This window comes from Aotus nancymaae, unplaced genomic scaffold (assembly GCF_030222135.1).
Source record: "Aotus nancymaae isolate 86718 unplaced genomic scaffold, 86718_ANA_hifiasm-v0.15.2.pri h1tg000039l, whole genome shotgun sequence".
Classification (NCBI taxonomy): domain Eukaryota; kingdom Metazoa; phylum Chordata; class Mammalia; order Primates; family Aotidae; genus Aotus; species Aotus nancymaae.
The window spans coordinates 8436528-8451723 of NW_026988453.1; the positions used below are offsets into that span (position 1 = coordinate 8436528).

The following is a 15196-nucleotide window of genomic DNA, read 5'->3' on the forward strand; positions in this document are numbered from 1 at the left end:
CGCGCCACCACGCCCAGCTAATTTTTGTATTTTTAGTAGAAACGGGGTTTCGCCATGTTGGCCAGGCTGGTCTTGAACTTCTGACCTCAGATGATCCTCCCACCTCAGCCTCCCAAAATGCTGGGATTACTGGCGTGAGCCACCGCGCCCAGCCCCATTGGGATCTTTGAGCGCCTTCCTGGATGAAGCTCAGTTTGCGGGTCTGGGAACGGGGGTGTGTGGATTTCCTGCCGTTAGGTGGAGCCAGAGGTTAAGATAGTGCTTGGAGATCTCTGCCTGCTTGCTGAACCAACCCCCAGGGTGGAGAACTGACAGGTGGTGGAGCAGTGCTTGGGCTGGTTTGGGGCCTCAGTTCAAGTTGCATACATGCTGAGCCGGCAGCTAGAACCAGAAGCCGAAAGAACTGCTCACATGGAGCTGTTTATTTTCTGGCCTGAGGTTGCGGAAACAATGGGCGAGCTGTGTTGAATATATCTCTATCAATTAAAACAGCAGCTGAGATAAATAATGCACCTTTGCCGGAACTGCCACAGGGACTGCAGGCTCAGGCTTCTTAAGCCAGCTCACCGTCGGACTGAGCGAGATGTCGGCCCAAGGAAGGAACTTAGGTGCCTTGGAGATTGATACCACACAGTTATTTTCTCCAGAGAAGGAGTGGGGTCTGGGCTGGGGGAACGGAAAGGACTCCGTTACATTTAATAAAGCCTGTATCCTATGGCAGCAGCCGCTAAGGAGCTCGCCAGAATAAGCCAATGACATTCCTCGTTTGGCCTGAGCGGCTCAGAGTCAGGAAGTCAGAGCGCAGGTGAGTGTGTGCTTTTACCTGTGTATGTTACCTGTCCGTGTGCCTTGGGGAGGAGTGAAAAGGGGGACAACTAGGTCCTTGTGTGTGCTTTTAATATTTTGCGGTAATTATTCAAATCTGACCTCTGGTTCTGCTGCCGTCCTTTTCAGAGCTTCATGGCTGGCCTTATGTCTAGAGGATCTCTGTGGGATAGGCTCTCTCTGCACAGGAAGCTTGAGCTTTAGTCAGGCCCTTGGTGTTTATCTCTGCTGTCACCCCTGAGTCCATCCCTTGTGGGCAGGAGGTGTAGTTTCTGTTTTAAGTGAGACCGTGAGGGGGAAGGGGTCTCTTTAATGCTGTTGTGGGGAGCAGGCTAGTCTTCTGCAGCAGCCCCATTCTGAGCCGGTCCAGATGAGTCTGGCCAGCACAAACCCTGATTCTTTGACCAGACGAAACCCTCAGCTAAGTCTATGAGAGGCAGCTTTGGAAATTCCCCTACTTTTCAGCTCAGGACAGCAGTGGAAACTGTTTTCTCCATTTATTTCCCCCAGTTGCCTTCATAAGGAAGATGGGCTTGTCATGGCACGGGGGCTGCAGTGTCTCTGTAGACAGGATTGCCTTAAGCTTGTTCATTTCTACTCTCCTATATCATCTTTCTTTCTTCCTTTTTTTTTTTTTTTTGTTTGGCGATGCCCTCATTCTGGTCAGGGGCAGATGTAGTAACAATTGTACACTGATATTAACTGCTGAACTTCCCTCAACCAGAATTGAAATCAGGTGCAAGAAAAGGAGGCTTCCCCTTACTCCCCAGAGAAAACATACTACTGAACACAGCAATGTGGACCCAGCAAGGAGCAGAAAACCCAGCTGCAGCCTGCTTGTGGGAGCACGGGGAAACAAGCAGGGCTTTTCCTGTTTATCTCTGTCTGCTTCATCACAACTTGTTTACTACAGGGTGCAAGGGACTTCCAACCAGATGACTTGAGGACTTTCACAATTTGATTTGCTGTGTGGTCTTAGGCAAATCACTCAACTTTTCTGAGCCTTTTTCTGGGGAAAGGGACTAGGAATATTGGAGTGTGTCCAAAGTAGCTGGGACTACAGGAGCACACCACATGCCTGCCTAATTTTTATATCTTTTATAGAGACAAGGTCTCCCTATGTTGCCTAGGCTGGTCTCGAACTCCTGGGCTCTGATCTTCCTTTCTCAGCCTCCCAAAAAACTGGGATTACAGGTATAAGCCATGGTGCCCCGCCCCTCCAGACTTGCCTTCCAGTGCTGGAAAAGTTGTTTTCCAATGCTGGCACAGTTTTCCAGTGATGGAAAAATTCCCTTATTGGCTCAGGAACTGGGTAGAAGTTGACTTGTTTTAGATTTGATGGTGGTACCACAGAAGGGTGTTTAATTTTTAATGCTCCCTACCCTATACCTGTGTTTGGTCAAGGCAGATAAGGAATTCTGGTTTGCTTTTGTTTTCATTTTAAACTTTGGAGATGGGAACTTTTGGTCCCTTAGTCCCACTTCTGTTTTCTCATCACAGCTCCAGGCACTGTGATGTATTAAGTGCATTGGAAGAAATCATCTTGAGAAAGGAGAAAGGAGGGGAAAAATAGAGGTTGGGGAGGTAGGGGAAGAGGAGAGTTTTTTTTTTTTTTTTTTTTTTTTTGAGACGTAATCTCACTTTGTCACCCAGGCTGGAGTGCAATGGTGCAATCTCTGGTTACTGCAACCTCTGCCTCCTGGGTTCAGTCCCCTGAGTAGGTAGTAGTAGTAGTAGCTGAGACTACAGGTACCTGCCGTGTGCCTGGCTAATTTTTTGTATTTTTAGTAGAGATGGGGTTTCTCTGTTTTCCGCAGGCTGGTCTTGAACTCCTGAGCTCAGGCAATCCACCCGCCTTGGCCTCCCAAACTGGTAGGATTACAGGCGTGAGCCACCGTGCCCGGCTTGAGGAGAGAATTTTTATCTTTCTTTTTTGAGACGGAGTTTCGCTCTTGTTACCCAGGCTGGAGTGCAAGGGTGCCATCTCGGCTCACTGCAACCTCCGCCTCCTGGGTTCAAGCAATTCTCCTGCCTCAGCCTCCCGAGTAGCTGGGAATACAGGTATGCACCACCATGCCCAGCTAATTTTTGTATTTTTTAGTAGAGACGGGGTTTCACCATGTTGACCAGGATGGTCTCGATCTCTTGACCTTGTGATCCACCTGCCTTGACCTCCCAAAGTGCTGGGATTATAGGCGTGAGCCACCGCGCCCGGCGAGAATTTTTATCTTTGCCAAAGAGATCTGAATGATGTTTAACTAGTGACAGCAGAGATTTCAGGGGCTCCTGTGGTCGCCCTCTCGTCCTTCAGCACTGTGGACCATCCTACTGTGCACTGTAAATTTCTGCTACAGTAGCCTGGGATCTGTGATTATAGGGTGGGAAGGGCCAATGAAAAGTAGTAGTTAAGCAGCAATTTTAAAACTGTAATTGAAAAATAACCTAAAAATGGACATTGCCTTACAGGAGGTTCATGCAGATATATTGAGGGCCTTCTCAGCTGTTCCATACACCTGTGGGACCTTTGGGGAAAATCTCAGTAGACACTCCCGCAACAGGAGCGCAACATTCTTCAGCCACTTGCAGCTTGGATTGCTGTTGAACCACTCGAGTTCATGTCTCCATTCATTTGTCCGTATTGCGTATTGTCCAGTCTTGTGCTGCTAACAGATTCCCTGCTCATTGGGAGGAGATGCTGGGTTTGCTAGCCACAGAGAGTGCTGGCTGATCAAAAGTACACCAGAATTCTGCAGTGAGAAAACCCAGTTCCATTGCATATGGGAGGAGATGGGGAGCTTAGGGGAATACTGCAGACAGGGAGCACACATTCCTGTTGAAAATACAGCATATGGGCTGGGACCGGTGGGTGGCTCATGCCAGTAATCCCAGCACTTTGAGAGGCTGAGGTGGGTGGATCACTTGAGGCCAGGAGTTCGAGACTAGCCTGGCCAACATGGTAAAATCCTGTGTTTAATAAAAATACAAAAATTAGCCAAGTGCAGTGGCACACACCTGTAGTCCCATCTACTTGGGAGGCTGAGGTGGGAAGATCGCCTGAGTCCAGGAGGTTGAATCTGCAGTGAGCCGTGATCATGCCATTGCACTCCAGCCTGGGCTACAGAGCAAGACCCTGTCTCAAAAAACAAAAAACAACCAAAAAAAAAAAAAAAAAACCACAACATGTGGTAGATACTTCTGAGGCCTAGGATGAGTGGCCAAGCATAAGAGTGAGCTGGTTCTATCCTGATATGTGATGCAAGCCTCAAGGCAGCAGAGGAAATTACCGACCTTCCCACGTCTCTCACCCCTTGTGCATCGGGAAGAACTGAGCCTTTCCTGAAAGGAAACGTCTGGAAATGTTGGCCACCAGCCTTCCCCTGGACTTTCCCTGAGGTTCTCTTTCCTCTCACAAAAGCCCCTTTAAGTAATTTCCCCAGAGATTTCTGAGCAGTATTAGTATCTTTCCCTGAAGAAAAAGGGGGAGCTCCAAATTCCATCATTCCTCTCCTGGTTTGAAGCACTTTTGACTCAAGACTCATTTGGGTCCCAGCTCATGTTCGAATCACTCCATACACTGGTCTTCCTGCCTACTTACTGAAGAGCAGGAAAAACAATTCAAAGCCAGATATCTGAGAGAAAGTCACAACTGAGTCCTGTGTGGTTCTCCCTGCTGGATCTCCGCCTTTCCTGGTGGTCACAGGCAGCTTCCTCTCCACCCCATGAGTGGCCTGTGTTCCTTTAGTGCTCCTGCCTAGAGCCCACTAGAGAAGGGTTTATGCAGTCAGCAGATACTGATCACCTTCAGCTGGAAAGGTGCTGCTGAATTAAATTGTGAAACATGCATATAAAAGTGCCTGAAAAGGTGTGCAGTTTAAATAACAGAAGCAAAACGGACACCTCGTCTACCCAAGTCAAGAAAAAAAAATTGACATTCCCGAGAAGCCCCTGCTTGTTTTCTGTTCTTTTGTTTGTTTCTTATATATATTTTTTCAAGGGTTTTGATAAAATTTGTAGGTCTCAGTTTTTGTTTTTTTTAAAGGCTAGTCAAGTGAAACAGTGGGAGTGCAGAGTTTTCTTATTTTTTAAATGAAGGAGAAGACAAGCTACTTCATAAGAATGTGGGTGAGATGAAGATGTGTGCATTCTCTGGGGCTCTCTAGGAGCGTTCTGATGGTTGGGATGGCTCTCTGGGGGCCTGCTGCATCTTGAGGCCCCAGAAGATATGTTAAGGCTTGAAGATTCCTGCAATCTCATGTGGGAGCCGGACACCTATGATAAATGGAGGTAGAATTGAGATATGCCTAAAAACAAGGAAATGGGAAATTAGTTATTTGGCCTCACCTCCAGGTGAGCTTCCAGGTCAAACAGGATGAAATACTTGCAAGAAAACTATCATGGAAATACACATAAGTTTAAGGGTGCTTAGAGCATCATGCAGTGCAATTAGAAACTTATGAGTGTTAATCAGGAAAGTTGTTCTGCCAGAGGTGGGTTTAGAGTAAGATCTTTTTTTTTTTTTTTTGAGACGGAATCTCATTCTGTCTTGCTCAGGTTGGAGTGCAGTGGCGTGATCTCGGCTCACTGCAGCCTCTGCCTCCCAGGTTCAAGCAATTCTCCTCTCTCAGCTTCCTGAGTAGCTGGGACTATAGGCGTCTGCCACCACGCCAGGCTAATTTTGTATTTTGAGTAGAGATGGGGTTTCACCATGTTGGCCAGGCTGATCTCAAACTCCTGACCTCAGATGATCCACCCTCTTTGGCCTCCCCAAGTGCTGAGATTACTGGTAGTAGCCACTAAAATTGGCCTAGAGCAAGATTTTAAAGAAGGGGTACAACATTAATTACCAAACAAGAGCAGAGAGACTTTCTAAATGGGGGAAGTGAGGTAGCCAGGGCTTTTATGGGTGTTTGCCCTGTTTGACTAGAATGATCAGGAACGATGGAGGGTAGTCCGAATGCTGGTTACCTGTTTTGTCCGGCTTGTACCTTATATGAGGCAGGCAGAGGGTTGGAAAGGCCAGGATTGCCCCACGCCCACCCCCTCCAGCCTTCAGTAATATTCAGAGCAGCCCTGTATGTGGGCTCTGGAGGAACTGGTGACTATGGGAAAGCATGTGGCAAATGGAGCTCCCTGTTCTCCTGGCACACATTGAGTTCTAGATTAATTCCCAGCTGCCCTAGTTGTTCTAGTGGGAACTGTCTTGCAGGCTCAGTATTTACAGAATGTGCTTCTTTTTGTGTATCTAATTGTGTCTTCACTGCCAATCCCATTAACAAGAATCTTCTTCAACAAGGAGTTGAAACATCTGATAGGATCTGAATTTCGGGTTGAAGTTTTAAAAGAGTGGGGGTTATCAGGAGCTGGGGAAAAGGACTCAGGCAGCTTCTCAGTGGTGGTCTTAAAGGCCAACTCAAAACTCATTTCTGTTTTCATCTCTCTCTTAAGAAATGGCATCTGCCTTTGAAATCTCCATAGACTACTAGCATGGTACATTTTCGGAATGAGGCCATAGCTGGACAGGGTCCACCTTTGTCAGCCAAACACTTAAGTCTCTCTTTGTGTAAGAAGTTAGAGCAAAGCTGTTGGGGGATAGCAGGTATGTTTTGTGATTGTGCTAGAAAAACAATTATTTGGCTGGGCGTGGTGACTCATGCCTGTAATCTCAGCACTTTGGGAGGATCACGAGGTCAGGAGTTTGAGACCAGCCGGGCCAGCATGGTGGGACTCCGTCTCTACTAAAAATACAAAAAATTAGTCGGGCATGGTGGTGAGTGCTGTAGTCCTAGCACTTGGGAGGCTGAGGCAGGAGAATCGCTTGAACCCAGGAGGTAGAGGTTGCAGTGAACTGAGATTGCGCCACTGCACTCCAGCCTGGGTGACAGAGTAAGACTCAAAAAAAAAAAGAAAAACAGTTATTTGACTTTTCAAACTAAATGACTAAATGCTTTCTTATTCCAGCTAGGTTAACTGATTGATGTCCACCAGGGAAAGCTGGCTGTAAGGACATGAGCCCCCACCTGAGCCCTCCCTAAGCCATTTGTGAAGACATCACACAGATTCTGACTCCTTGGTCTGTGTTCATCTCCTTCCAAGCCAACTCAGTCTTGGCAGTTACGAACATAATAGAGTGAGAAGAGGGTTTATACTGCAGCAGAAGGCATCTGAGGTAGACACAAGAAAAGTCTGTTGGAGCATTTTAAATCTTTGTGAAAGGTTATGTCTTTAGAAAAGGTAGTTATCTAAGGATTAAAATCACCTTTGTAAGATGGGTTTGTAGAGACTTGGATAATGTCTGCTCAGAAAATAAATGAACAAATAATTTACATAGCAGTCTCCATGTTTGTGTTGAAGCCTCTGCAAGGTAATGTTAGGGACACAAAGATGTAGGCGCTGGAGCTCCTGCTGTCCAGTCACTCATATTCTCATCAAGGGTTCCGTCCATCAGCAGGTGAGAAGTTAGATAATAGTTGGAGAGAGCACTAGAAGTGATGTCACAAGGCAGTACATGATTAATTGTAAAATGAGTGGTCCAGATAATGAGTGCTTATGTGTTCAGGGCAGAGCGAGATCACTGCAGACTGGTGTGATCAGAGAGGGCTTTATGGAGTGGTGAGGTGGCGAAGGATGGGTAGGATGCAAAGAGGCAGAGAGAGGGCACACCATGCTGGGAACATTAATAAAAGTCTTCTATGCTGGTGTGTGCTGAGTCAGTTCTGCCTAAAGACTTGGTGGATGAGGTGACCTTTCTCCACTTGCTTTGGCTCCGGGCAGAATTCTCTAAGCAATAAAGGAAAGAGGTATCAAAATAAAATTGAGAATGGGGGATTATTTGCCTGTGAGTTGAGATTTTTTTTTTTAATGTCAGCTGTGAGGCTGGGGAAGAAATAAATGATTAAAATCTTTCATCACTGGGTTTCCAGTAGAAACCCTAAGTGGCCTGAACAGTTGTAGCTGCTTACAGTATACCATTGTGATCATCAGCACCAAACCTGGGGTCATGGTTCCTCTCCTGCTCCCACTCAGGCTCCCCATTCAGAGCTTCTTAAGGGCAATTGGAGACTTCTTCAATCCACTTTGGATCCTGAGAGTAGAACTCTGTGGGTTTTTACAGTCATTAGTTCTCTAATGCTGGCCCCGTTTCCATAGAGACCCTATAAATAGAGGAACGTTGGCAACCTAGGCTGGCAAAAGGTCAGGGTGACCCAGTCACCCCACTGAACCCTCACAGCCATACCTTTGGTAGGGCGGAAGGAATTTCAAACCTAGGTAGGAGGAAGGGCTATGCAGTCAGCTGCCAGGTGGATAATTAGCTATAGGTTAGTGTGACTTTCAGCTTTCCTGGGATTTGTTGAGAACACAGGGACCTGTAAAACTTAGAAACCACACCAGGTGTTTGACTAGTAGTGGCTCACATCTGTAATCCCAGCACTTTGGGAGGCCGAGGCAGGCAGATCACAAGGTCAGGAGTTTGAGACTAGTATGACCAATATGGTGAAACCCCGACTCTACTAAAAACACAAAAATTGGCTGGGCATGGTGCTGTGTGCCTGTAATCCCAGCTACTTGGGAGTCTGAGGCAGGAGAATCGCTTGAACCCGGGAGGTGGAGGCTGCAGTGAGCTGAGAGTGTGCCATTGCATTCCAGCCTGGGCGACAGAGCGAGACTCCATCTTAAAAAAAAAAAATTAGAAACCACTTTTGGTCATTTTTAACCAGATGGTGCCAATGACACTGTACCCCAAGGCATTTTAGTTTTGGATTCATGCAGCTATGTTTGCAGATTTTGGAGCAAACTTCCCCTTTGGGGGACCCACACCCAGGGAGGAAGACGGATGAAGCCCAACTGTTCAGAAACCACAGCCTTCTCAGGAAGGATCTTTCAGAAGCTATCTAGTCCTCCCTTTCTTCCTGAAAGGACAATACCACCCAAGGAGGTGGGGTCCTTCCTACCCTTTCAGATAGTTCCAGGGGAGGGACAGCAAACTCCCCCGACTTCCTTCCCCAGGGCACGTCACCCTGGGAAGCTCTCCTTTCTGGATAACTTCTGGCCAGTTTTGGGGGCGGCACTTCTTGCTTTGGTCTTATGGATCATGAAAGCCCTGTTTGGTCAGGCGCGGTGGCTCACGTCTGTAACCCCAGCACTTTGGGAGGCCAAGGCAGATGGATCTCCTGAGGTCAGGAGTTCAAGACCAGCCTGGCCAACATGGTGAAACCCCATCTCTACTCAAAATACAAAAATTAGCCAGGTGTAGTGGCAGATGCCTGTAATCCCAGCTACTTGGGAGGCTGAGACGGGAATCACTTGAACCCAGGAGGCGGAGGTTGCATGAGCCAAGATCGCGCCATTGCACTCCAGCCTGGGCAACAGAGAGTGAAACTCCATTTAAAAAAAAAAAAAAAAGCCCTGTTTGTGTTCCACCTCTAACTCTGAAGCATCTCAGCTCTCTGATACATGGCTTCATTTGGCTACCAAAATGGTTTCTGGCAGCCAGGGAAAAGCAAAAGTCAACGTGGAAAAGCAAGTGACATTTTAGGAGCTGGAACCTGTTGTCAGAGCAGGTGGTGCGTTCTGCTGCGTTGGCGGCTAAGTTCCCCTAAGCTAGTCACCATGGTTTTCCTCACTTCTGAAACTTGTAGCTGGGTATGTGTATGTGCTCAGCTTTTTTTTTTTTTTTTTTTTTAACACTTACCATGTTATGTCAAAACTCCTTAACCATCTCCTCCCTGACACCCACATACAGAAGCGGCCCAGCCCATGTGTCACTTTGCTGTTCCCGCCTCGCTCCTTACAAGTGAGGAAAACCCCCTTCATTTGGAGCAATCTCCTCTCCCCGCACATTGTTCTTTGACTCCTTTTTTGTTCTTTCCCTCCTGCCTGCCATGGACTTTAATAGACTCCTCCATCTGCTGGGACAAAGGTCCTGGGGTCTCCTGCTCACTTTCCCCAGGTTTCCTTCACCTGCAGAACAGCTCGGGGAGGTGAGAAATAAAGACTTTATAGTTGAGGGTCTTGCGCTATGGCATGGGATGGGCAGATCCACAACTACAGTTAGAGAACCTAACAACCCTTGACCCAGCCGTTTTTGTTTTGCTCCTGCCTTTGATACTATTCTGGGACGCATGCAAATACCCTATCTACCTTAGTCTTGAAATCAGTGTATGGGCCCATGTAGGTAAATTTGACTAGAAGTTGGGCGTTCCTCTGTGTGGCTTGGATGAGTTTCTTAGCAATGCTGGTCCTCTCTTTCTTCATCTGCAAAATGGAGAGGCTGATGCTGTGATGTCTCACATTCCTAGCTCCTGGGATTAGGTTAGTATCAGATTAGAATGACAGTATAAATTGGAAAGCACTTTGCAAAATGCCGTTGTATAAATTTTAAAAGTAAATTGGCCAAGGACTTTAGGCTTCAAGGCAATATGGCAGATGTTAGTGGCTGCTTTAGCTCTCCCCTGCACCTCCACTGGACTCCCAGGATATGGGAGAGAAAATGCCTCAGAACTCTGGGACCTCTGCCGAAGTCTTTAAAAGGGAAACTCTTTCTGCCTGAGTGGATCCTCAGTGTTGGAGAAGCCAGTTTAGGAATGGAGGGAGAAGAGGAAAGGACCTGGAATAGAATGCTAGAAAGACAATTTGTAACATGGAATGTGATGATTTGGCAGAGGCAGCTGGGCAAATGCCAGAGCCAGCTGGCCCATCACAGTGCCCGGAGGGAGGTGTCGCATCAGCTTGGGGCTAAGGGAAGAGGGAGGTGTCCTGGCGTGTCCCTAGTCTGGAGGCTGCAGGATCTGGCCCATTCCAAGTCCATGGCAGAGTTGACATCTTGGTTCTCTCCAGCACAGATTCAAGTGAGCCCTGCCTCAAGCGGGCCCAGAGGGGATGGTAACTCCTGTGGGAAAACCTGGCATTGTGTAACCTAAAATCTCCAGGGCTGCCCCAGAGTTCAGTTCTCAAGAAGGAATAGTGATAGCCTTAATTTTCTCATCTCTAAATGGAGATGTTACAATTGTTGCTTTTGTTACTATTTAGGAAAATCAAATGGGATAATGCAGGATACAAAGCTCCTTTAAAACAAAAAACCATTAGTTCATGGTGAATTGTGATTATGTAATTTGTCTGGTCTGTACAATGGGTGGTGTAAGGGCCTCTCCTACTTTGAGGATTCTGGGGATGCTCAGATGAGGTGAAAAATGAAAATCCTAAAATTTTAGACAAACACATGATAGTATAGTTACTTGTATCCAGCTGTAAGTGCAGCCATCTGTACAAACTCAAGGCTGAGTTGCAAAGTAACCTAAGAGTGGGGTCAGCTAATTCAGAAGCTATCAGGTTGCTTTTGCTTGGTTTCTATATGGTCTAGATTTTCTGCTCTGTAAGTTTATTTCTAGGGGGAGAAGAAACAGCAAATCCAGTCTGTGTAATTTTTTGGAACATTTTTTAAATGACTTAGGCTGCCTGGTAGGATTGTGGGTTGTTCCTCACAGGAAATCTTGCTATGGCTCATTAAGTCCCAAATGGCTGAGTTCTGAGTTTTCCTCTAAGGAGCTGCAGAGTGTGAGGTGTCTCCTGGTCCTCCAAGTCTCATTCCTCCTCCCAATGGCTCCAAAGCTCTCATAGAGGTTTCAACCTGGCCAGATAAGCCATCCCCTGACAGAAGCAGCTGTCTGGAATTACACCACAGTTGCTTGCCCTGGCAGGCCGTCCAGCTGCCCCTTTGTGAGCAGTCTTGCCGGAAAAGCAGCTGGAGAATCTCAGTGGCAGGGCTAAGAGGAAAGGCTGTGGCCAGGGCAGCACTGGGTTGCAGGGCCTCTATGCTTTGGGTTTAAGGGGAAAGACACTCATTTGGATAGCTTGTTCTGATGTGTGTGCTAAAGAATTGGTCATATTACTGACTACGTCACAAGGTTTGCTCATAGAGTAAAGTTTATTTCATTGCCAACTATAGCAGGAATGAAATCGGCTGCAAATAACAGAAAATCATACTAGAGTTGTGTAGACAAAGATAGATTTATTTCATGCAACAAGAATCCCAGGATAGGTATTCACAACTGGTTTGGTGGCTCCACAGACCTTCAAGTTCCCAGGCCTGTCCCTTGGGCTCCACCATCTGTGTGCAGGCCTTCATTGTCAACCATGTCACCTTGTGGTTGCAGAATGGCCACTGCATCTTCAGACACTACATTCCCATTCTAGATGGGAAGATGTAGTAGGAAGGGCCAGTGCCTTTATCAGGAAACCAGAAGTGTTCCCAGAAACTCTCACCCTGCTTTTCATTGGCCCAAACTGTGTCATGTGGCTACTCCTAGCTGCAAGGGAGTCTGATGAAGCAGGAATTTTTAGCAAGGTGTGTTAAGTCCTTGCAGTTTGGTTGGTAAGAAAGAAAGAGAAATAGATATTGGGTAGGCAATTAGCAGTGTCTGCTACAACAGTACAACCTGATTGTATGACCCTGATTCTCCTAGGGGAGTGTTGGAATTAGGGATCTTTGGAAATTGATGCTTGGTGGCCTGAAAGAGCTAGTACAGCTCGAAGGGATGTCTAGCCTGGAAGGAGGGAAGGACTGGGGGCGGGGGGATCAATCTAGAGGGATACAACCCCATCAGCAAAGTGCTATGTGTGCCACTAGCCCCAGACTGAAGCCCTGAGAACATCATTCGTAGAAACTCGCAACCCACACTTTGACTGGGAATGTCTGGTGGAAAACCATGGGGGCACATCTCTCTGGGAATGAAAGGATGGGACTGCGTTGCCACCTTTTCGCAAACTGACCTTTTAGGCACGACAGGCCATCCATGGGGATCTTCCAGGTTCAGATGGCTGCATTACCTATGCCAGTCTACCAAGGACAGACCCTTCACCTTCACCCCCAACTGACTGGGCAATCAAGAGCTTTCCACTCACCAGGGTTCTTCATCTCTCCCCTTTAAGAAAATCCAGCAGCTGTCAGAGGGCTCCATGTTTGGCCACGGTCTGAAGCACCTGTTCCACAGCCGCCGCCGGTCTCGGGAAAGGGAGCACCAGACGTCTCAGGATTCCCAGCAGCAGCAGCAGCAGCAGCAGCAGCAGGGCATGTCCGACCATGACTCCCCAGATGAGAAGGAGCGCTCTCCGGAGATGCACCGCGTCTCCTATGCCATGTCCCTGCACGATCTGCCCGCCCGGCCCACCGCCTTCAACCGCGTGCTGCAGCAGATCCGCTCCCGGCCCTCCATCAAGCGGGGTGCCAGCCTGCACAGCAGCAGTGGGGGCGGCAGCAGCGGGAGCAGCAGCCGGCGCACCAAGAGTAGCTCCCTGGAGCCTCAGCGTGGCAGCCCTCACCTGCTGCGCAAGACCCCCCAGGACAGCAGCCTGGCCGCCATCCTGCACCAGCACCAGTGCCGTCCCCGCTCTTCCTCCACCACTGACACTGCTCTGTTGCTGGCCGACGGCAGCAACGTGTACCTGCTGGCTGAGGAGGCCGAAGGCATCGGGGACAAGGTGAGGTGGGCCTTCTGGGGTCGGGGGAGACTGAGACCCAAGGGCCATCTGCTGAGGGGCCTGGAGACCTGGGGAGCTGAGCTGGGGGCCCTGCCTGGCAGATATGACACCCTACTGCCTGCAGAGTTGTCTGCCTTGGTTAAAGGAGTCAGGTATGACTAGGCCAAAAACAAGAATGATTCCCAGAATGGCTAGTTTTTGTTTCCTTGGGGCTTTGTTTTTCAAAATTGCATTTTGCTCATACTGATATTAATGTTGACTTGTTTTCCTTAAATGTGCTATCAAGAGGCATTAGGTATGGTAGTTTAATACACAGACTGGAAGCAACCCTGTGTCTGCTGCTCACTCAGTTAACCTCTTTGTGCCTGTTTGACCAATTGAAAATGGGGATAATAATAGGACAGTTGTAAGACTAAATGAGTTAATATATGTAAAATACTTGGAATAGAGCCTGGTGTAGTATCATTTTTACGGTTGCCACCAACCAACGAAGATAGGGAGTCCATGAAGGGTGGTTTGGGAAGGGGAAAAGCTAGTTTGGCACTTCATGAATTTATATATTCGTTCTTTTATTCAGGCAAGAAGTATCTATTGAATCCTTACTTTGTGCTACAAGAATGAACAAGTCAATGTTGCTGTCTTGTGGCGCTCACTCTAGAGGGGGACGAGTGGGTGAATGGACAGAGATGGGAGCTGCTGTGGGAGCTTCAAGGGAGAGGGGACTTGAGGAGGGAGCAGGGAGCTGGCAGAGACCTGCTGGAGGAAATGAAACTGTTGAGCTGAATAATTTAGCCAGGGAAGAACTGGGAGAGGGGTAGGGGGAATGGAGGGCATAGTATGTACAAAAGCACTCAATCTGGTGCTGGGGGCTACTAGAGGTTCATTGTAGCCAGAGCATCTGGCACTTTTGGGGTTTGACAGGTAGGCAGAGGCCATATCACAAAAGGCCTTGCCATGTTGAGTCTGGGAGTAGTGTGAAGCTATCAAAGGGTGCTAGGCAGGAAACTGGCAGGATGAGATCCCTCTGGATCTCAATATAAAGGGTAGATTGGGGTCAGGCGTGGTGGCTCACACCTGTAATCCCAGCACTTTGGGAGGCTGAGGTGGATGGATCACTTGAGGTCAGGAGTTCGAGATCACCCTGGCCAACATGGTAAAACCCCGTTTCTACTAATAGTATGAAAATTAGCCAGGCGTGGTGGTGGGTGCCTGTACTCCCAGCTACTTGGGAGGCTGAGGCAGGAGAATCGCTTGAACCTGGGAGGCGGAGGTTGCAGTGAGTCAAGATCGCACCACTGCACTCTAGCCTGGGAGACAGAGTGAGACTCGTCTCAAAAAAAAAAAAAAAAAGTAGATTGGGAAGGGATCACAGGACTGGAGTCAAGGAGGTTTTGGAGCTGGTGCAGTAGTCTAGGCTGCAGCAGTGTGGATGGAAAGAAGGCGCCATGTGCAGAAAATGTTTGGGAGTGAAAGTCAGAAGTAATGGGTGAGAAAGCAAATAGGAGACACAGGAAAGGGAGGTGTAGAAGATGATTCTAAGGTTATGGGCTTAGTGGCTTTAGATATTGGGGAATTCTCTAGTTGAGGAATCACAGGAGAAGGAGCATGTTTTGTGGGGAGGGTGATGAGTTCAGTTTTGGACCTGTTGAGTTGCAAGTGCCTTTGGGAGCTGTCCAACTAGGGAGGACCAGCTGGCAGTTGGGTCTGTGGAGTAGGGGCCTGGGCCAGGGCCAGTGCTCTGGAAGCTGGCATGAGGTTAAAATCATGGGCGTGGGCAGGATCTTCAAAGGAGGATGTGTTGAATGAGAAGGAGGCCATGGACAGATCCAACTGACATGTAAGTGACAGGCCAAGCACCAGGAGCCTGAGAGAAAGGAGTCAGATGTGTGGAAGTGAA

General features: G+C 48.1%; 1 protein-coding gene across 1 annotated transcript in view; it reads left to right on the forward strand.

Moving 5' to 3' along the window:
* The window catches only part of TMCC2 (transmembrane and coiled-coil domain family 2), a 44734-nt gene that overhangs the window by 1191 nt on the left and 28347 nt on the right, over positions 1 to 15196 (forward strand). The window contains exon 2 of the mRNA XM_012459344.3: positions 12751 to 13299. Within this exon, the coding sequence (XP_012314767.1) occupies positions 12751 to 13299 (549 nt within the window). The remainder of the gene's footprint in view (positions 1 to 12750; positions 13300 to 15196) is intronic.